Consider the following 20,446-nt stretch of genomic DNA (forward strand, 5'->3'; position numbering starts at 1 on the left):
GCTTGCTGTCTGTTGCAGACACCTTCTGCTTTTATATTTCAGTTATAAAATCTTTTTGCTAATATCTGCTATCTATTGTCATGCTTTGACCCCCTCAGAAACACAGGGTGGGGGAGTCTAGCTGAGATTCTTGTTTGTGTTATAGGTTCAGTGTATGATATTTCATTGACATCACTCGTGTTGGCAATAGCTGTCTAGTGAAGGGCAAAGTCAAAAATTCTTTTTTCCTACACTTTTTTCATCCACTTTCTTCAAAACAGACTGGGCCCCTGCATTATTTTCAGGAATCACATGCAATGATGGGAGGTGGGACACTCAGTGGATGGCTAGTTGATAACATAGTCATTGCACAGAAGCCTCAGAGTGCACCAGAAAGCCAAAGAGCGCCCATCAGCAACTCTTTTCTGAAAAACCTTCCTATTTTCTCTTTCTTCATGCTTTTTGGAGTCCCTGTATTAGTTTCAATAAAGTCAAAAATCTTTTTCCGAGACATTTCTATCCTCTTTCTTCTAATTTTGAGGGTCACTGTACTATTTCCAGGGATTGGCATGTTTTCAGGGATCAGATGCAATCACGGGAGGGGAAACACTCAGTGGATGGCCAGTTGAGAATTCAGCAACAAAAGAAAGACATTTCTGTAAACTTTTTTGCCATCTGTATGGATGCCCTACTTTTCCTTCCTTTCAATGGGAAAAATGGATGTTTGCTTAGCACGGGAGGGGAATGAGGAAAACATAATGTGGAAGATGATGTCAAAGACCAGCGAGCATACCCCGAATGCTACAGGGATGAGAGAACTGTGGGACAGGTTCCCACAATGAACTACTGCAACAGTCAATGTTAGCCAATTTGAGTGTGGCAGCAATGAGTCAACTTTGTGAGGAACATGTGGGACGTGAGGATGGTCAAATTCGAACTTATAAATTCCAGAATTACAAAATCGATATTAATAAAGTTGAATTTATCTCTTAGTGTAGACACAGCCCAATTCTAAGGCGTAGTGCTTAGTGATGGTAGGAATGAAACTTCAGGTCTTCACTCTGAAAATCTCACCAATGGGCCCAAATTATAGGCAACAGAAACATTCATAGCTCTAGGTGTAGTCCTCAATTCTTGTTGGTTAATGATCCCAAACACAGAATACCACAACCAAATGCACATTATAATCCACTTGGCTAACCTCTGAGTGGAGATCCCTGCCTTTTACATTTCCTCCTATACACCACAAACAAGTTACTGGGATTTTGAGAAGACTTATTTCTCTCTAGATAAGTCTCAGAAAGATAGTGTTGTTAGCCTGTGCTTTCTGTGTTCTCTCTAGATACAAGCAACTCCTTTCCTCACATCTAAACTGTGAAGACAGGTCTCCCCCAGCTGTCAGTGCAATGTTGGGAAGAAGACCAGGAAGGAAATAGATTAGTTAATATAGAAGTCCATCACACTTTAGGAATGCATTTTGGGTTGGCATGTAAGACCACTTGGTCCTTAGGGTAACACTGCCTTCAGAGATTGCAATTCACTCATCCTCCTAGCAGCAGTCATAATGATAAAGAAAGTTGTGTGAGACAGATAATTCAAAGAGTAATCTACAGGAAGCTCAAAGGATGGATCTATGAGCAAGTTCAGTCCCAAGCTAGAAAAGACTTATAAAGGGAAAAGCATGGGCCAACTCTTTAAAGATGTATGAAGCTGTAGAGTGCAGAAAAAATGCCAGGCACATAAAAGATATACAGAAAATGCAGCTGGATGAATTTTTGGAGATACCATGGACAGGTCAACTTTCTTTGCAATGGAACAGTTATTGAAAACCAATGGGAACAGGCAAGCATTCTGCAACAACCTTTTGGCCACTGCAAAAGGTGGGAATCTCCACCATGTGATAGTACATCACCATTAACAACTGCTAATATTCAGTCCAATCTTTTCCCCAAAGAGGTCAACAGGTGTTTTGCTGTAGCAAGTCCTAGCTTTTTGTAGGAAGAGATCATGAAATATTATCAGGTGCATTACTGAAGTCTAGTCATGTTCTATCTACAGCTTCCATTTTATTGCCTAATTTTATAAATCAGTTTTTAAAATTTAGTTTTGCACGTGATGCTGTTATTTAACAGCCCATGCTATTTATGGCTGATTTTTCCATTGTTCTGTAACCAACTGGACTGACCCTGGCCCGGAGAGAAGTTGCCAAGTATCCTCCAGCTAATCCTCTGGAGGGGGCTACCGGCAGACTTACCATGTTGGCTGTGTCTACACGTGCCCCAAACTTCGAAATGGCCATGCAAATGGCCATTTCGAAGTTTGGGGCACGTGTAGACACAGCCGTTAATGCTCAGGTGTAGCAATACTGGCGGAAAGGGTAACGCTGCACAGGGATGCCCTAGATCTGGCAGGACCCAGGGTGAGGTCATAGCTGTGGGGTTCATGTGTTACTCAGCAATCCCCTCGGGGGGGGGGGGGGAATAGTATGAGAGGAACTGACAGCAGCACGCGCTTGCTCCAGCCAGGTGACCTCCCACATGGGCCCTCCGCTGCGCACGCTGCCTAAGACCAAGCTCGCGTTCAAAACGCATGCGCGGAAACAGGGCGAGCCCAGGATCATCGATCGAGACAGGCGGCCTCGAGCCTTTCCTCCCGCGTCCATGCTCGGAAGCGCGCAGGCGCCGCGGTGAGCACCGAATCATCGCTCATGAACGCTACAGTTAGTGCGGCGAGCGGGTCGCGGGCCGGCCCCATGAACACCTAGGGGCGGAGCCGCGGGGCGGGGCTCCCGCGGAGCGAGGTGGTGCTTCGCCAACCAAAACAACAATCCCCAGCAGCCCCCGCGCCGCCGCCAGTACCGAGCGGGCACAGCGGGGCCTGAGGCGGGGGAGCGAGGAGTCACCGCCGCCGCCATCGCCATGAAGCTCCGTGTCCGGCTGCATAAACGGACGGCCCCGCTCGAGATGCAGGGGGCGGAGCCAACGCTAGGCGAGCTGCGCGCGCACCTGTGTCAGGCTCTGCTGCCCACTTGGGGCTACAGGTAACGGAGGGGGAGGGCGCGGTCAGGTAACTTCCGGGCAGTACCATGTAGTGCGTTGCGCGATCCACCTATCTTGTCCCTGGCTGTGAGGAAAGCTTTTGCCGCGGGGGCGGCGCTCCCCTGCGCGCTCTGCCCGCGCCGGCAGCGTCCCAAGGCCGCCCGCGCGGATGGGGCGGGCGAGGGTGACAGTGCAGCGCCCGAGGCCAGGCGGGGGCGAGAGTCGCGCGGCTGCCCGCCTGGCTGCGGAGGAAAGCCTGGCAGCCGCCCCGCTGGCACTGCGGGGGAGGGAGGCTACAAGCCTGGCCTCGGGCCGCAGCTACTCGCTGCTCCATCGGGGGGTCGCGCCGCCCTCGGCTCCGGCCCAGGCCGGGGGATTCCCTGGTGCTGCGCCTCAGCGGTGGGCAGGAGCCTCTTGCATGACCCGGAGCTGCTGCTTCAGAACCGCCGTGTGTTGGGAGTGAGAGCGGCCGAAACACCGGGTGCTTACTCATCGGCTGCCTCGCTTCCGCTTGCGTCGTCCCCTGGCCCAAGCGCGGCAGTGAAACCCAAGTGGGGAAGTGTCTCCGAGGGGGAGTAGCCCTCTTAGGCTGTAGCGTCGCGACAAACAAGCCGGCCTGGTGCGCCTTAAGGACTCACACTTGTGTTTTAAAGTGCGGGGTTTGCTAAAGAAACTGCTGCGAGAATCTGGTTTTCTGAGACATGATCCTGTAAATGGAAAAGTGAAAGTTACTCTCAGAAGCCTCATAGAATCCTAGGGCTGGAAGGGACCGCAGGAGGCCATCTAGTCCAGGCCCTTGCTCAAAGCAGGATCAACCCCCATTAAGTCATCCCAGCCAGGACCTTGCCAAGCCTCTGACATGCTTAACTCCATTCTGGTTGTACCACATTTATGGACTGGAATCGAACCTTTCCTTGGTGTGTGGCAAGCTAGATGTGTAGCCAAGTCTACACTGGAGAGTTTGGTGTGTTGATAAAACTTGCGGCACGTCCACGCTAAAATGTGTTCTGTCTACATACTGTTGACAGAACTCTGCACTTTTGTCAACATCCTTCTGTCTCTCACCCATGAGGCAGAACTTCTTTCTGGACAGAATCTGTCCACAAAAAAGCAGTGTGGACACTCTGGGGGGGGGCTCAGTTGACAGACAGGGCTTCTGGGTCACCAGGCAGCCCCGTCTGCCCTGCTTCCAGTGGGCTGTTCTGTGGAGGGTGCCCAGGCAGTCCGCCTGCTCTCTGTCAACAGAGCTGATCAACAGAGCAATCCACTTTCGCCTGTGGCCACAATCTGCTGACAGAAGTTTTGTCAAAGTATTTTATGACAGTAACAGCTGTTGACCACTGTAGTGTGGACATACCTTGTGTGTTTAGTAAGGCTTGATAGAGTTCTGTTGACAGTATGGACAGAACTCATTTTTAGTGTAGACATTCTGTGAGTTTTATTGACAAAACCTGGGTTTTGTCAAAAGAAGTCTCTAGTCTAGGCCTGGCTACCCAGTCTTGCTTACAACACACAAAGGAAAGATTCAGGTTTGGTCCATAAATGTGGTGTAATCAGAACCTAGTTAAGTATTTCAGCAATCATAAAAATATTTTTGTTTGAATAGCTTATGATTTTGTTTGCAGGAGAATAAAAGTTATTAAATGATTCTTAAAGATAAACATGCTGCTTCAAAGGCCAAGGACCACAAAATATTGGCTTGCATGTTTATGTGTATATTTCGCATTCACCCTGAAGGATTTTAGAGTGCTCCACGAGCTCTCTGTATGTGTGCTGCCCAGTAGCATGGGGTGGGGGGGCAATTTGTCTTAAGATATCAGGGCAAACCATTAATTTTATTAAAATGTTATGGAATCTTTGCTTTTCCTGGAAAGATCTCTTCAAGGTCTTGTCCAAAGATCTTCATGCTGAAGTTTGGCTGCATAGAATAATTTCAAGAATTAACTATTTTAAATATACTCTGCCCCAGTAGTTCATTTAAAAGCTTTGCTCTACATCTGCTGTTGCTGGTGTTGTTTTGGGGCAATGGGCTGCTTCCTGAAATGCGTTCTTAAGGTACATTGCAGGCAGCGGCACTTACCTATTTTTCAGAGATGAAGGTTTATACGTGTCTAAGATTTCTAGCTTTTATAATTTAGTTAAACAACACAAGGAAAATTAGAAGAAATCACTTTAACCTGTATCTTGGTTTTATGCGGTGCTCATCATTCATTTTCCCAGCACTTCTTTGGGCATGTAACTAATCAGACCAGTACTGAGGCTTAAAAAAATATTTAATAACTATACCATACATTTGTATAAATTGAATATAAGACTTAAACTAATCTTACCAGACATTGCCTTGCAGTTCTTTCTGTCTCTTTGCAGTTCTGATACCCAGTTTGCAATAACATTGAACAACAAAGATGCCCTCACTGGAGATGATGAGACCTTGGCTTCCTATGGGATAGTTTCTGGAGATATGATATGTTTGTTACTGGAGGAGACCAGTGCAGCACCCATATTATCCCCATCCTTATCGTTACCTCCCCCTCCCCAACTCCAGAATAATCTTGAACCGTCCACCTTGACCACCAGCCACAGTGAGGTGAGCAGCCCTGAAAAAAAAAAGCAGAATGGGCCATGTGAAAATCAAAAGTCGCAGACTGATGCTGAGAATGATGATGATATGGTAAGTACTTAAGGGTTGAGATACACAGTTCAGAAAATAAGAATAGAAAGCACATTAACTGTGCTGGTTGTTGGATTTTATAACAGGGAGCATCCTTGAAGTATGGGTCTAGGTGTTTGTTTCCTCGTTTGCCCATCTAATACGGTCTGTGTTTTTAATCTATTAAGGCTTATCCAAGCTAGTGACATTAAGTAGCTCCAAGGTGTTCCAAACTCCATTAGTCCTTTACACATCTCTAGATTTTGCTAATCACATTGCTGCAGAGAGGCACACCCTTGTCAAGGGAGCTAGGAGTAAGTTCTTTTCCCAGCTCCGCAGCCTCCTTTTAAAAAGCTGGTTCTGATACTTGCCACAAGAGTATGTGGGTATTGCTGCCTCCTCCCTCAACTGAGTCATTCTGAAATACTGTCCACTGGAGGAATGAGCAGTTTTTGTAATAAATTGAAATAGTGTCCATGGTTTAAAGAGTTTTTCATGAAGGAGATTATTCTGCAGGAACAGTTTATTTTTAAGAAATGTCACTTTTGGTTTAGCTCCAGCACATAAAACTATATTTTTAAACACAAACCATCCTAAAACACAGAAGAGTGAAGCATCTTGTTATAGTCTTTGTGGCCATGAATGTGAACACTTAATTTATATTAAGATTTATTTTTCAAGGAGTGAGGGAGGAAACTGTAGAAAAAGGAAAATGTGGGAGAAAATGCAGTGTGTTTAAAAATCTGAAACAGTTTATATGTCATCTTGAATTTTGTATGAGACAGTTTCCAGGGGCCATTTAATAATAATCATACTGTATACTGTAAATCTGAATGACTGTCTTTAAAGCAGTGTTACCTTAATAAGAAGGGAAGTGTGGTGAAGCCACCAATCTTCATGATTTTTTGTGGGCAGGGGAGTCTCTCTTTTGAGAATTAGATATAAGAGGCTGAGAACAATTTCATTTACAAAGAATCTTGGGCATTCTGGACCAGTCTTAATCTTGACATTTTTTGGTCAGCTGCCTTGAATTTTGATAAATGGTAATGCCATATTGCGTAGAGTTGTATGCCTGTATCCTGCTGTTAGTGTCTTCATGATGCTTAATACATTTATTTATTTATTTGTAGTACAACCCTTATCTCTCACGATAGAAAGACACCACTCTGAAGATCTTGTATCACAAATGGACAAAACAGACAAAAGTAGTAGTAGTCTCATTTTACAGATGGTAAATTGAAAAACAGAGATTAAGGGCTAATCTACACTTCCATGAAGATAGACCTGGTGAGGGTCCTGGAGGTTGATTTTGCATGTCTGGTAAAGATGCGTGAAATTGAGCTGTCTGGGGTTGGCACTTGACCCCTGTACTCCTTGCTATCACACATAGTAAGAGCAGTTGATGGGAGAAACACTCCTGTCGACCTTCTTTAGTGAAGACAGTCACAAGAGTTGATTTTTGATATGTCGATTTCTAGCTATGCTGTTGTAGCTGGAATTGCTTGTCTAAAATCGACTTTCAGTTCTGGTGTAGACCTGGCCTAAGTGACTTGATGGAGACCACATAGGAAACTTATGGGAGAGCCAAGAATTGAATCAACTGCAATGCCCTAACCTCAAAGACAGACATCTTTTCTCTTGGAGGTTGCCTTGTGTTGTATTTTCTGAAATATAAGAGGGGCTGCCAACCAGAAGTCCTATCCTGAGCTCTGCATGGCAGTTCTGAATGACTGATCATCATGTACCCCCCAAATCAGAACTTCACAATAGAGCTGAAATAAAACTGGGTGTGATGGAGCTAGCGGGAGTATCATGAACCTTACTCTATGTATAGATATGTTTCTGACTACTACCTTATTTTTATTACTTTCCCTTTAAGGCGGGATCCAGCCTAGAGTTTACTTCCGGGCTAGTCTCAGATGATGCTGATTTGGAGGAAGGTACAGGTTCTTATCCTTCCGAGCCTATGCTGTGCAGTGAAGCTGTGGATGGGGAAGTGCCACACTCCTTGGAAACCCTCTACCATTCTGCTGAATGTAACAGTGCCAACGATGCCTTGATAGTTCTGGTACATCTTCTCATGATGGAGACAGGTTATGTACCTCAGGTAAGTGCAGAAGTGAAAGAGAAACCCCCCACTTAGTAGGAGAAAAATTAGAATATTATTCTTCACGTGTCTGTGCTTAAAGATCAAGGCTACGATTACACTGTCCCAAAACTTGGAAATGGCCATGCAACTGGCCATTTCGAAGTTTACTCATGAAGCGCTGAAATACATATTCAGCACCTCATTAGAATGCCGGTGGCCGTGGCACTTGGAAATTGACATGGCTCACCCAGATGGGGGTCCTTTTCACAGGAATACGGTCATACCCTGAGATACGCCCATTCGGGCTGCGAGAATTCACGTTTACGAGCAGCTTGATTTATGACCACTGCTTTGCCTTACGAGGCATTTACTCGAGTTTGAATGCCTCAGTGGGACGTGGACATCCTGCAGCTGGAGAAAGTCAGCCCAGGGGCCGCCTGCACAGCTGTGCCTCGGACACCACTTGTCGCCTGGCGGGTGGAGTTCCTGGAGCCACCAGCTCAGCCTTTACCTGGGGCTGGGCTGGTCTCCACCTCGGCGCTGCAGCAGCAGCGTGCCCCGACCCAACCGTCAGCCATGGGCTCCCAGGCACTCCTGGGAGACGTGGCTGCTAGGCGCACAGTCCACCCTGGTCCCGCCGCTGCTGCTCGCTCCCCCGGCGGCTAGGGGGCTGCCTTCACCTGCTCTGTGCAGCTGTGCCCTCTGCCAGGTAAGCATAAGTAGGTGTAAATTTTGGGGCTCAGGAACGCATAAAATTTTTTCCCGTTGAAATTAATGGTAATTACATTTTCGATTTACAAGAATTCGCCCTAAGAGGAGTTTTTCAGGAATGAATTACCCCCTAAGGCAGGGGAAAACTGTAAGGGGATTTCGAAGTTGGTGGGGTCCTTTCGAAAAGGACCCCTGTCTTGATGAGCCACGCAGCAGCGAGCCGCGTCAATTTCGCAGTGTCGTGGCCGCCAGCATTCTAATAAAGTGCTGAATATGTATTTCAGCGCTTCATTAAGAAACTTTGAAATGACCATTTCGAAGTTTTGGGATAGTGTAGACATGGCTGTACTGTAGTTCTTTTACATCCATCTAAGCAGCATGGGCAGGCAGCTGAAGTATCAGTTTCCCTAGTTTACCTTGCCAGCATGCCTTGATGATGAAAGAGTAATACAACCTCTAAGAGTGAAGCAGTCGTCTGCTCTACATACCTATTCAGTCCTTGTCTTCCTGCTTGACAAGGAAAGTAAAAGAGTATTTGTGACATATTTTGGCTTTGAAGGGATAATGTGTAAATTCACATACTAAAATGTAAGAATGGAGAATGTATGCATTGATATCATTTGGTATTCAATTATTAATAACTATGTACTCCTCTACCCTGCTTCCCATGGCATTCACATAGGAAAAGTACACCTTTTACATCAACATTGTATATTGAATCTGTCTTCTAATTTGAAACAATGTGGGTGTGTCTACACTAGGAACTAACTTCAAAGTTAGGCACTACTTCTAAGTAGCTAACAGAGAATCTACACACGTTTTCCCTTACTTTGAAGTACTTACTCTATTCCTGGGAATGGAGTAGTGGCCTACTTGAAAGTTTAGTTTTGAAGTAGGGTTGTGTAGAGTGTCGACTTCAAAGTCTGTTACTTCAAAGTTATTTTTGTAGTGTAGGTGCTGCCTATGTGCCTTTTATATAGAACAAGGTCTCTGTTATAATCCCCTCCGCCCACACATTGACAGTTTTAATAGTGTTTTTATTTTTGCCTTGTAATAGTTTTGAAAGCTTTTTTCGGGTCAGAACCCAAAGTTTGAGAATCAGTCTTAAGCGCTTCCAATTTTCAAATACAGATTTGTTAATTTCATGGTGTTGTAACAAAACACATCTGAAACCATGAAATTCATGATTTTTAAAATGGTTTGACCGTGATGTTTATGAAAATGGACTGTGAATTTGGTAGGGCCCTTATATAAATATGGATTCATTAAGATGCCATCTGGCCTCACAGGGAGAGAGGTGAAAATTATCCTAACAACCTTTCTGAAAATATTCTTAATATACATTTTCAGTATCCCATGGCATGTCCTGAATAGGTGGTGAATTGTGGTATAAAGGTTTTATTGATGTGAGTTTAAGAAGACTTTTTGTATTCACAAGTGGAGAAGCTAGAACCACAGGTGCTGACTCTGCGGGCAAGCCTGGGCTCACAAGGAAAAAATTAGTGGCTGCTGAGCACCCACCAGCACTAAGCTCTCCTCTTCCCCCTCACTGCACCTCTTGCCTGCTGGTGGCCCTGCTGACCAATTCCTCCATCCACCAAGTGCTTCTGGAACACCATGAATAGCTGATCCATGGCATTCAGGAAGCTCTGGGAGGGAGAGGAGAGGGCATGGAGCATGCTCTGGGGAGGAGGCAAGGTAGGGGTGAGATCTTGGAATGGGGCAGGGCTTGGGGGAAGGGCTAGAATGGGGAGGGGGCAGGGCAGAGCAGAACAGAGCCAGGGCTTGTGGAAAGGGGTCGAATGGGGTAGGGGGCACAGCAGGGTGGGACTTTGGGGAAGGGCTGGAGTGGGCTTGAGGGGTGTGGGGGGGCAGTGAGCAGCCACCAGTTAGAATGGAAGTTGACTCCTATGGCTATAACTGTATTTATGAGGCCATCCAGAGTTTATTCTGGTGAAACCATTCATGCCACATTACACCACAAAGTACTCCGTCCCTGTAGAGTCTATATCACGCTGACGTATTCATTATTTGGTCACATGCACATTTGTTGGGGTTTGAGTATCTCTTAGTATTTGCATTTTGTTGTTTATCTTTTTATTTCCTGTCAGGGGACTGAAGCAAAGGCAGTGTCTATGCCTGAGAAATGGAGAAGTGGAGGTGTTTATAAACTGCAGTACACTCATCCCCTCTGTGAAGATGGCTCTGCTGCACTGACCTGTGTGCCTTTGGGAGATCTTATTGTCATTAATGGTAACTGCCAGGCAATAGAAATGTCTCTGGGATCTGACTTACTTATATTTTTTAACCCCATATTCCTAGCATTACCTGATGTCTATTTCGTCCTTTTACCTTCTGAAATCACATATTCACTCTCCAGCTGCCTTCTCTGCATGGTGCTACCTCACAGGTGTTCTTCCAATGAGGGAAGCTAGGCCTAGACTTCCTTTGAATCTTTAGTGCAGCTGCTTAGGCTTTGTCTACACCACATAGCTTTTCGTGACAGCCGTATTGCCAAAAAAAATACTTCCATCCCCATAAGTGGGGTTCGTGTTATTGACAGGAGAGTGCACCTGCAGTTAACGAGCCATTCACACTGCCATGGCAAAACTTTTTTGTCTTTTGGCTGTGTGCGTGTCTTGTCTTGTGAACTACGAAACTTACATTGTTCAAGCAACGGTGGAGGCAAAGCCTTTATCAGTCAAGCAAGAAAAGGTGCTCCCTCCTAGGGTATGTCTATACTACACAGTTTTTAGCAACACGGTGTGTCGACGCAGTCTTGTCACTAAAAAGTCAGCTTGTGTGAATGCTGCCTCTTGGCCCTTTTGCTGACAAAATACTTCCACCCTGAGAGGGTTTCACTTTGTCGGCAGGAGAGTGCTCCAGTTGACAAAGCAGCGTTAACACTTCCACGTGCTGCATCAAAACTTTGTCATCCTTTATTTTTTTTTTTAAAGCATCTGTGAACAACGAAAGTTTTGTCAATTGAGGGCAAGTATGCACATACTCCTACATCTGAATGTGCTTTGCTCCTTTTTGCCTAGGTGATGAAGCTGGGTGTCCCACCTCTCAATATAGAGCAATATCCCTAGAGTACTGAGCTCAGTGTTCACTTTTGATTAGCATATTGGGAAATCTCTCCCTTTTTTCAACTTGTGGGAACTTGTGAGGTATGATACAAGGTGATAAAATGTACGTAAAAGGTTTGTATCACATGTTGTTTGTAAAAGTCACAGACAAGTTCCAGACTTACTTATTTCGCTGATTCACCTGCATCACTTTTACAACATCCCTAAGCTTTACTCTGCATTTTCCGTTCATCGGAATTGTTCATTGCAGAAAATGAATGCCTTTTGTTTCTCTGAAAATAATTTCCAGGTTACTTGGAGTGTCTGTTATCCAAATTTACTCATCATTTTTGACACTTCTACATTTTGAGAGCTTTAGAATCAAGCCCAGAAGTAACAGTCTCAGATACAGAAATGTGCACTTCAGTGGAAAGTATATATACATTAAAAATCCATGAGCGCGTGCATAAGCACATAGGCTCTTGCAGGATATATGGTGAATCATGTCTCACTGCCTAGGATTTAAATCTAACCCTTTGGCCAAGTCAGTGGAATTTTGCACTTGAATTTATGATGGAGAAGGGACAGTGTTCATCCAGGGAACAGGAGCAATGACTCCTAGCTACAGGTTAAGATTTCATTAATTCTTGTTAGAAATAAAAGTTCATGGTGTTCCACTCCCAGCTCTTAGCTTTGTTATGACTGTTTCGACTGCTGTCAGTAATGGATTTTTCTCTTCTTTTGGGGATGTACAATAGGTTTACTATCTGTTTTCCAAAGGTGGAGATCCTCTCCGAAGAAGGAGAATGAGGGAAGGAAAACAAAATTACTTTCAAGGATAAAATAGTAATAAGGTGGTCTTCGTGGCCTCTCAGTGTGTTTTTTTTTTTTTTTCTCTCATATGTACAGCAACATTAAAGATGAATAATGAGATTAAAAGTGTGAAGAGACTGCAGCTATTGCCAACATCCTTCGTTTGCTTTCAGGAATCAGGTATTTAGAATGCATTTGTTTTAGACAACAGCTAGCCTGAAAGGTGAGGGAGGTGACTCACATAGACAGCACATGTTTGACAGAGAGGCCTGAAATGCCAATCTGGTGTTAAAAGAAGGTGGATGACCACCAGTTCATGAAGCAGCTAGCCACGAAGGAAAAGGAATATAGAAATGTGACCACTAAGTAGAATTTGTCGATAAGATTACTTGAATTTCCTACACTAGCCATGAAGAACCTTGTGGCCATCAGTCCTCTTCTAGATTAGATCCCTTTTATGTGGGGCTGCTAAGTAAACATGTGACTGTATATAGGTGTCTCTTAGGCAGCAATGGTGACCCAGCCAGGACTCGTTTGTTTGTTTGTTTTTTCTCTTTTTGTGGGAATTGGGGGTTCATTATGGTTCACATCAGCTCTGTCTTCTCTGTCTTCCATGTTGTATAACAGCTTCTTGAAGTTAAACTCTATCTTCTTATTTCACTAGAAGAAAATGTTGGAAGGGTATACAAAGATCTTCAGAAACTATCCCGCCTTTTTAAAGACCAGATGGTGTACCCTCTTCTGGCTGCTGCCCGACAAGGTAACATTAATAAAATGAGTTGGTGTGTTACCATTTGGGATCTATCCAAAGGCATACCTAGAAAGTTGTAAATAACCTTAGTGCTGGCTACATAGAGAGTAAGAATAGTGCAATATACTTACTTCTAGAGAAATTAAATTAGTCCTCTTCTAATTTAGAAATGTCATAAAAACTGTTAAAAATCTGAAATTGCGTATGTAGTTCAAATTAAATACAACATTTGAGTTTCACTTTTGGGGCTGAAGATTTATGCCACTGCTGAGACAGGTGGAAGGAATATGTCCCATGTGTGGTGGTGGTGGCGGTGGTGATGACAAAGTAGCAACCAGACTAAAAAGTGCTGAATTTCTGGGCTGATAGTTCTGTGTTGTAGATCTGTTCCTTTGTCAGACTGGAGAAAAGCTGTGAAGAATGTGTTACAACTATGGGATGACATGCTTACAGGTTGGTTACTGAGATAGTGGTAGGAAGGGTGTGAAGAAACCCAGCTGAGTGATTTGCATGACTAATAAAGAATACTTTGTTTATACTGGAATTTCCAGGGTAAATCTCAGCCTCGCAAACCAAAGAAAAAAACAGTGAGAAATTCACTCTCTCGTGGAGTTTCTTGGTTTTGATGTGTTGTCTTTATCTTTCTAACCTCTTGTAATCTGGAAATCATGATTAGCTCCTTGGAACATTTTAGCTTTATGAGAGAGAGTAGTGTAGAGCATAGCCAAGTGCTGTACAGACTGAAACTCTTTAATCTGGTGTGTCTTGCCTGGCGCAATTTTAGTTAGCCAGATGTCCACTTATCATAGGTGTGGCCAAGATTCCCAGCACATTCTTTCGTTCAGCACCAGTTAGGTCCTGAGGATGCAGTGAGAGACTAGAGAGGTTCCACCTGTATTTGCATTTGTCCACTTCACATATGTACAGAAAGTTTCTCTCTCCCACCTGCCAAAGTTAGTCTTATCATAGCACTTCCAGAGTTAAGTAATAGAACTGAAAGTGCCATCAAAACTACTCAAGGGAAAACAGTATGTTTCCAAACCACGAAAGCACCCCTTGATGATTGGGATGATTCTCAATTATTACAAGTAATGCTGCTTTTCCCATCTTCCATTCTAGCTCTGAACCTGCCAGATGTGTTTGGCTTAGTAGTCCTTCCTCTAGAATTAAAGCTACGGATTTTCCGACTTCTGGACATCCGCTCACTCCTTTCCCTCTCTGCTGTTTGCCGGGACCTCTACACAGCTTCCAATGACCAGCTTTTATGGAGATTTATATACTTGCGGGATTTCCGAGGTGATTTTCATGTGTGTCCTTTCTCCTTATCTGGGCTGACACCTAAGATCCCTCTTAAGCTGAATGTTATAAGAGGCTTCTTCAGGCAGCTACACCTGTGTCTAAAAATGTAGAGTGAATTTATTAATCGTTATGTTGACTAAGTGTGTTGGCTAGATAAATACAGACAAATGCTGATTAATCTGAAAAGCACATGTTGGTGGTCCATGGAGAGCTAGCCCATTTCCTGGTGCCGCATCTACTAGTTTTAGTGGTTTCTATAAGCACTTGGGTTCTTTATTGCAAAAATGGGGAGAAGAAAAAACCTTTGCCAGTGTCCCTCATGTAAAGTTCTTAGGAATCTCAACTGTCTTAGCTTGGGTAGGGGGAACAAAGTGCTGTGACACACAGACATTGGCATTGATAATATTTCTAGGGCAGTAGTTCCCAACCTTTCACTGGTGTGGACGCCCCTCCACTCCCAAACCATTTGCAGACCCCCACATCATAGCCAGTTCTAGCTATTCTTATTTATCTTTCATTTTCTTCATGGACCCCCTACAAAACCCTTGAAGACCCTGAGGGGTCCAAGGATCCCAGGTTGGGACCCACTGATCCAGGGTTTCTGTAGTTGATGAATAGATACAGGAGCATGAAATTTTGTGTGAAACAGAGAGAATGAGCAGATTGTGTAGTGAACAGGTCCTGATGGTACATCTTCTAGGAAGATAAATGGCTCAGTTGAAGGATACCGATTTTTCTTTTATATGCAAAGGCATTTCGGATCTGACCACTTTAGTTGCAAACCCCCACAAAATTAAAAACAAAAACACACTCTTTCAGTACCTCAGTATGAATGGAGTTTTTAAAAATCCTTATTTAATTTTGCCCCTTCACAGATCCAGTTGCTAGGCCACATGACACAGACTGGAAAGAAGTGAGTATTATAGATGGTCTCTGGGAGACATCTCCATGCCTTGTTTAAGAATGAATGGCAAACTTGGAGATTAAGTGGGAGCTGAGATAAGGTTCTGAAATGCTGGGGGTTGAGCTCTTACCTATGCACATTGTATTCAGCTCAGACAGAACAAAATGGATTACATCATTCCGAAGACTCTTTGGCCATCTCCTGGAATAGATCTGAGGATCTCTGCAGGAAGCTGTATTAAATCTTTGGCGGGAAGCAGCCTTAGGCTGTGTCTACACAGGCACAAATCTTTGAAATAGCCATATTTCAAAGATTACTAATGAGGCGCTGAATTGAATATTCAGCGCCTCATTAGCATTAGGACACTTCCGGCTGCGGTGCTTCGAAAGCGCGCGGCTCGGCGCGGCTACACAGGGGTCCTTTTCAAAAGGACCCCACACCTTTCAAAATCCCCTTATCCTGATCACTGATTGGAATAAGGGAATTTCAAAAGGGGCAGGTCCTTTTGAAAAGGACCCCCCGTGTAGCCGCGCCAAGCCGCGTGCTTTCGAAAGCGGGGCTTTCTAAGTGCCGTGGCCGGAAGCATCCTAATGCTAATGAGGTGCTGAATATTCAATTCAGCACCTCATTAGTAATCTTCAAAATGGCCATTAGAATGGCTATTTTGAAGATTTGTGCCTGTGTAGACACACCCTTACTCTTTTCGACCTTGCAACTGACAAGGGTGGGAGAATCTAAGGGGTCCTGTAGAAGAGTGTGACTGAGTCTCAGATACAGGGTCCTGTTGGTAAAGTTACTCTTGATTCTAAAATGACCTCTTCAGCTAGAGAGTTAATATCCTCTAGTGACAAGGTATCATTGACTCGCTGTGTCACACAGATAAATCACTTAACTGCTCACATACTCAATTTTCCTGTCTAAAATGTGCATAATGGCACAAACTTTATTTTTCACCCAAGGGTCTTAAAATACAATTCATGAAATTGTAAGTAACCCTTTGTGGGAATAAGAGAAATTAGCTGTCTGTTGTATTTAATTTAATTTAATTTGTATTTTGTTTATGACATTTTAGGCAAATATTTAGGTCCCAAAACAGCCATAAAACACAAACAACAGTGCCAAATGTGTCCTTTGTGTAACCATGACAATTTCAGTGGCATTAAATCAGGGATAAATTCGACCCCAGGGGTTTAAAGTAAACCCAAGAAATCATGTCATGCTATGATTTCAATTAGATGTGAATCCAAAGTGTGAGAGACTTACCTAGATGGAGTCCTTTCTACAGAAAAATCTAACGCTAAATAGGATGATCTGAGTTTGCTGAATCAGGGTAGTCTGGCTGTGGTTTGAATATGGGCAGCTGCATCATTCATGTATGTGTTGTAAATAACTGATAGAACACAGAAGGAGCTCCCCTTTGCCCTCTGCGTCTGTAACAAGTTGGGAAGGAAATCCAGGTGGGTGAAGCTGGAACAAGGAACACCACTCAGCATTTAAACTCTTATTTTGTTTTTTCTGCAGTTGTACAAGAAAAAACTAAAGCAGAAAAAGGAAGCCCTGAGATGGAGGCACAGCAAGCCCACACAACCTCATCCCATTCCCTTTCATCCCAGCCCATTCTACCCAAACCCTTTCCCTCCTAACCCATTTTACCCAAACCCCTTCCCTCCCAACCCTTTCTCTCCTAACTCCATCTATCCCCCAATGATCATTGGTGGTGAATACGATGAGAGACCAACACTTCCATATGTTGGAGACCCAATTAACTCGCTCATTCCTGGCCCAGGAGAGGCGCCAGGCCCGTTTCCTCCGTTCAGACCACATTTTGATCCGATTGGCTCTCTGCCAGGACCAAATCCAACACTTCCCGGGCGAGCTGGTCCCAATGACAGATTTCCCCCCAGACCCAGCCGAGGCCGCCCCTTTGACATCCGCCGTTCATTCATCTGACTGCCACCTCTTCCTTTGATGGGGTTCTAAATTTTAATTCCTGAGCTTGCTTTCTAACTGCAGGAGATCACATCAGGGCACTAACGTCAGCCTTCCCCGCTGACTGTGGTGGGAACGCAAGGGCATCAGGGTATCTTAACAGTGAGGTATGAGTTCACTTCAGTTTTGTGGAAGTGATAACACTGCACCACCTAGAATTCAGTGCAATTTCCAACAGCGCTCTGACTTGACAGTCTGTGCTACTGTTTTTTCTCCTCTCTAATCATCTGTGAAGTGCTAATTAAGAGAGCAGAAGGTTGTTGGCCTGATATTTGCTGCATCAGATAAAGAGCACTTTAAGCACAAAAACTATGCTGGTCTGACTTCTTGCTATCTGAGTGATTGAATTAAGTGCTCAGGATATATGACGACTCCTATAATCCATCTTGCTAAACATCTTTCTTAGTAGGTGAGCCCTTCTCTTCCTACACTGCAAGATGTTAGAACTCGTGTTTACAGGAGATATTTAAATGTCTGAAGTGTTCCTGAAGTTGTTCAATTACTTTCTCTTCATTCTCTTTTTTTCTTTTTTTAATTACGCAAAAAGCAATTTTGGTGTAGGACTCAGTGCACAAAGAATACTGGGCTAGGTTTCTTCTTTACTGCAGAAATAATATCACAAAACAGTTCATCTTACAAACAGTTGAATAAAAACATGCTACAGTTCAATCAGAAAAGTCTCTGAACAAAAGCACAAGCAAAATGCAAAGACCTGCAGCAAAACTTACAAAGTGCATCTGTCTCCCTCCTTTAGACTGTTTGGTTTTGCACATAGTGGGTAAAAGCGTTTTGCGTATGTTTAAAAACAGAGCAGGAATAACCCTTTCCCAACGGGCTAACCAGGCTGTCACACCAAATTAGGGTGCCTTTCCTGGCTGCAGTGAAGACCAGCTCAGCAGGAAACCCTGAATGATTTCCCACCTAAGATCGTCCATACTGGATGAGGCCAAAGTTCCATCTAGTCCAGTTTCTGGTCTTCCAACAGTGGCCAAATGCCAGGTGCCCAAGAGGGAATGAATGGAACAGGTAATCAAGCGATCCATTCACTGCCACCCATTCCCACCCTGACAAACAGCGGGCAGGGCAGGGCGGGGGTCGGCAATAATTTTTGATCTTGGGGGTGGGGGAGTGCATCCCAAGAATTTGGTAAACGGTGAAAGCTGTATTCTTCCGTGATATTAATGGAGGAGGTTGGGTGCACAAAGGAGCTTGGGGTAAGGAACAGAGGTGCAGGAGGTGGGCTGGGTGAAGGAGGGTTGTGTGACTGGTACGGGAGAAGGGGTGTGTGCAGGAGAGTTCTGACCTGGAAGGAGGAATGCAGGATCTGGGAGGGGGTTATAATGTGGTGCAAGCTCGGGGTGGGGGCAGAGGGCTGGAAGGAGAGGGAGGGTGGGGTTGGGGTGCCAGAGGCAGGCTCTGGCCAGCAGGTGCTTAACTGGGCAGTTCCCAGCCAGCAGCCCTGGCCAGCAGTTTACACAGCCAGGCTCCCTGCCTTCTATGGCCCTGCAGGGTGCACAGAGCAGTAGGCAGGGGCCATGTGCTGCTCTGAATGCTGTGAGTCTGGGGACGGGGTACTTCGCATGCTGCCTGTTATGCAAACAGCTCCCATCATCCAGAAACCAGTCAGTGGCAGCTGCAAGACCATGCTGGGGGCAATGTGTGAAGCCTCTTTGCCTCCTCTCTATTCCCCCAACTCAGAGCTCTTCTAAAAGCAGGTGGCAGTTGCACCTGGCTTCTCTGAGCAGCATATAGGGAAGGAGCGGGCAGGAAGCCTGGCTGAGGCTCCTGCTGTGCTGCAGGCCAGATCTGGCAGCTTGGTGGGCCAGATGCAGCTGCTGGCTGTATTTTTGCTTCCCCCCGGGGTTGGGGATACCAGTCCTACCTGTTCTGGCTAATAGCCATTGCTGGACCTATCCTCCATGAATGTATCTAGTTCTTTTTTTGAATCCCATATGGTATGTGATTCCATTACTACAGCATTAAATGCTTTATCTTTCAGGTAAGTAACGCATGTGAGCATGTTATCAGCATTATTAACACATTCCCATTTTAATTAAGGAAGCAGCTAATAGAACCACAATCAAAGCATCCTAACAGATCATTCCATGAATATACCCAGCTATTGAGCTTGGGAATACATGTAGCCTAGATAAAAGGAAATGGCAGGAATTAGTTATAAAGGGGTTCTTTACTTTAAAAAAAAAAAAAAAAAAAAAAAAGATTAATTTTCCGATTTTTGAGGATAGTTTTCAGTAACTCTGCAAGTTTGAGCAGTGCTAATAACTCACCATGAGAGCTGCCATTTTACTGATTTTTCCCTAAGTTGAGATAAAGGAAGTTAAGCTTGACTTTTCCTGTCTTTCACCATCAAAGCAGCAGCTTCCAGTTAATTGTTACTTGAGAGCATTGCCATTTATTTTAAGGAGCCAGAATTTAATCCAGTTTGCTGGGATAGATGGTCCCTGCATTCTCTTTGGTTCTGAAGTTGAAAACGTGCAAATCTGCATTTGGGTGGCTGAACACCTGACTAAGGATGTAGTAGCAGAATGTAGGAACATATTTTTACTCTTTAGAAAGTGAGCAGCCCTTAATACTTGTGGGTAGAATAATTCATTCTATTTCTGCTTTCCTTTAAACAGAAGTAGGTGTATGTTTAGGCCTCAGAGCTATCAAATGATGCTTGACATTCCATAGGTTATAAACAAAAAATGGGAATGTAGAGCTCTATTGATGATGTGCTTTTATGAGCACTTTTGAAATGCACCTATAATATTTCAAGCATGTGAGTTTAATGCATTTTTTTTTAAAAAAAAAAAATCTCTTCCCTTAACCTCTTCACTAAAAACAAGTCCTGTGGCACCTTACAGACTAACATATATTTTGGAACATAAGCTTTTGTGGGCAAAGACCTGCTCCAAAATATGTTAGTCTATAAGATGCCACAGGGCTTCTTGTTTTTGAAGATGCAGACTGACTCAGCTACCTCTCTGATCCTCTTCACTAATGAACTCTTCAAAAGCTGATCGACAGAAAAGAGATAAGTGAATTTAGTGCTGCAGAGAGTTCTTGGCTTTAACAGTGCTGGAGCCTGAAGTGTATTTTTCCTGCAGGCTTCTCCATGTTGTCCCCTTTTGCTGATGTGTCCCAATCCTGTT

The 20,446-nt window shown here is 44.3% G+C and overlaps 1 protein-coding gene across 2 annotated transcripts; it reads left to right on the forward strand.

Moving 5' to 3' along the window:
- Positions 1-2,691: 2,691 nt before the first annotated feature.
- On the forward strand, positions 2,692-19,390 carry FBXO7 (F-box protein 7). Of its 2 annotated transcripts, none has more exons than XM_075008103.1 (9): positions 2,692-3,019; positions 5,385-5,604; positions 7,547-7,774; positions 10,579-10,720; positions 12,445-12,528; positions 13,013-13,108; positions 14,219-14,395; positions 15,274-15,311; positions 16,824-19,390. In XM_075008103.1, exons 1-9 carry the CDS (start codon positions 2,898-2,900, stop codon positions 17,250-17,252), a joined length of 1,536 nt encoding a protein of 511 aa, XP_074864204.1. In that variant the 5' UTR covers positions 2,692-2,897; the 3' UTR covers positions 17,253-19,390. The 2 variants fall into 2 exon arrangements, with proteins under 2 accessions (XP_074864204.1, XP_074864197.1); XM_075008096.1 differs by having other exon boundaries at positions 5,385-5,688; positions 16,824-19,389.
- The last annotated feature ends 1,056 nt before the right edge of the window (positions 19,391-20,446 follow it).

The sequence above is a fragment of the Carettochelys insculpta genome, chromosome 1, assembly GCF_033958435.1.
Source record: "Carettochelys insculpta isolate YL-2023 chromosome 1, ASM3395843v1, whole genome shotgun sequence".
NCBI lineage: Eukaryota > Metazoa > Chordata > Testudines > Carettochelyidae > Carettochelys > Carettochelys insculpta.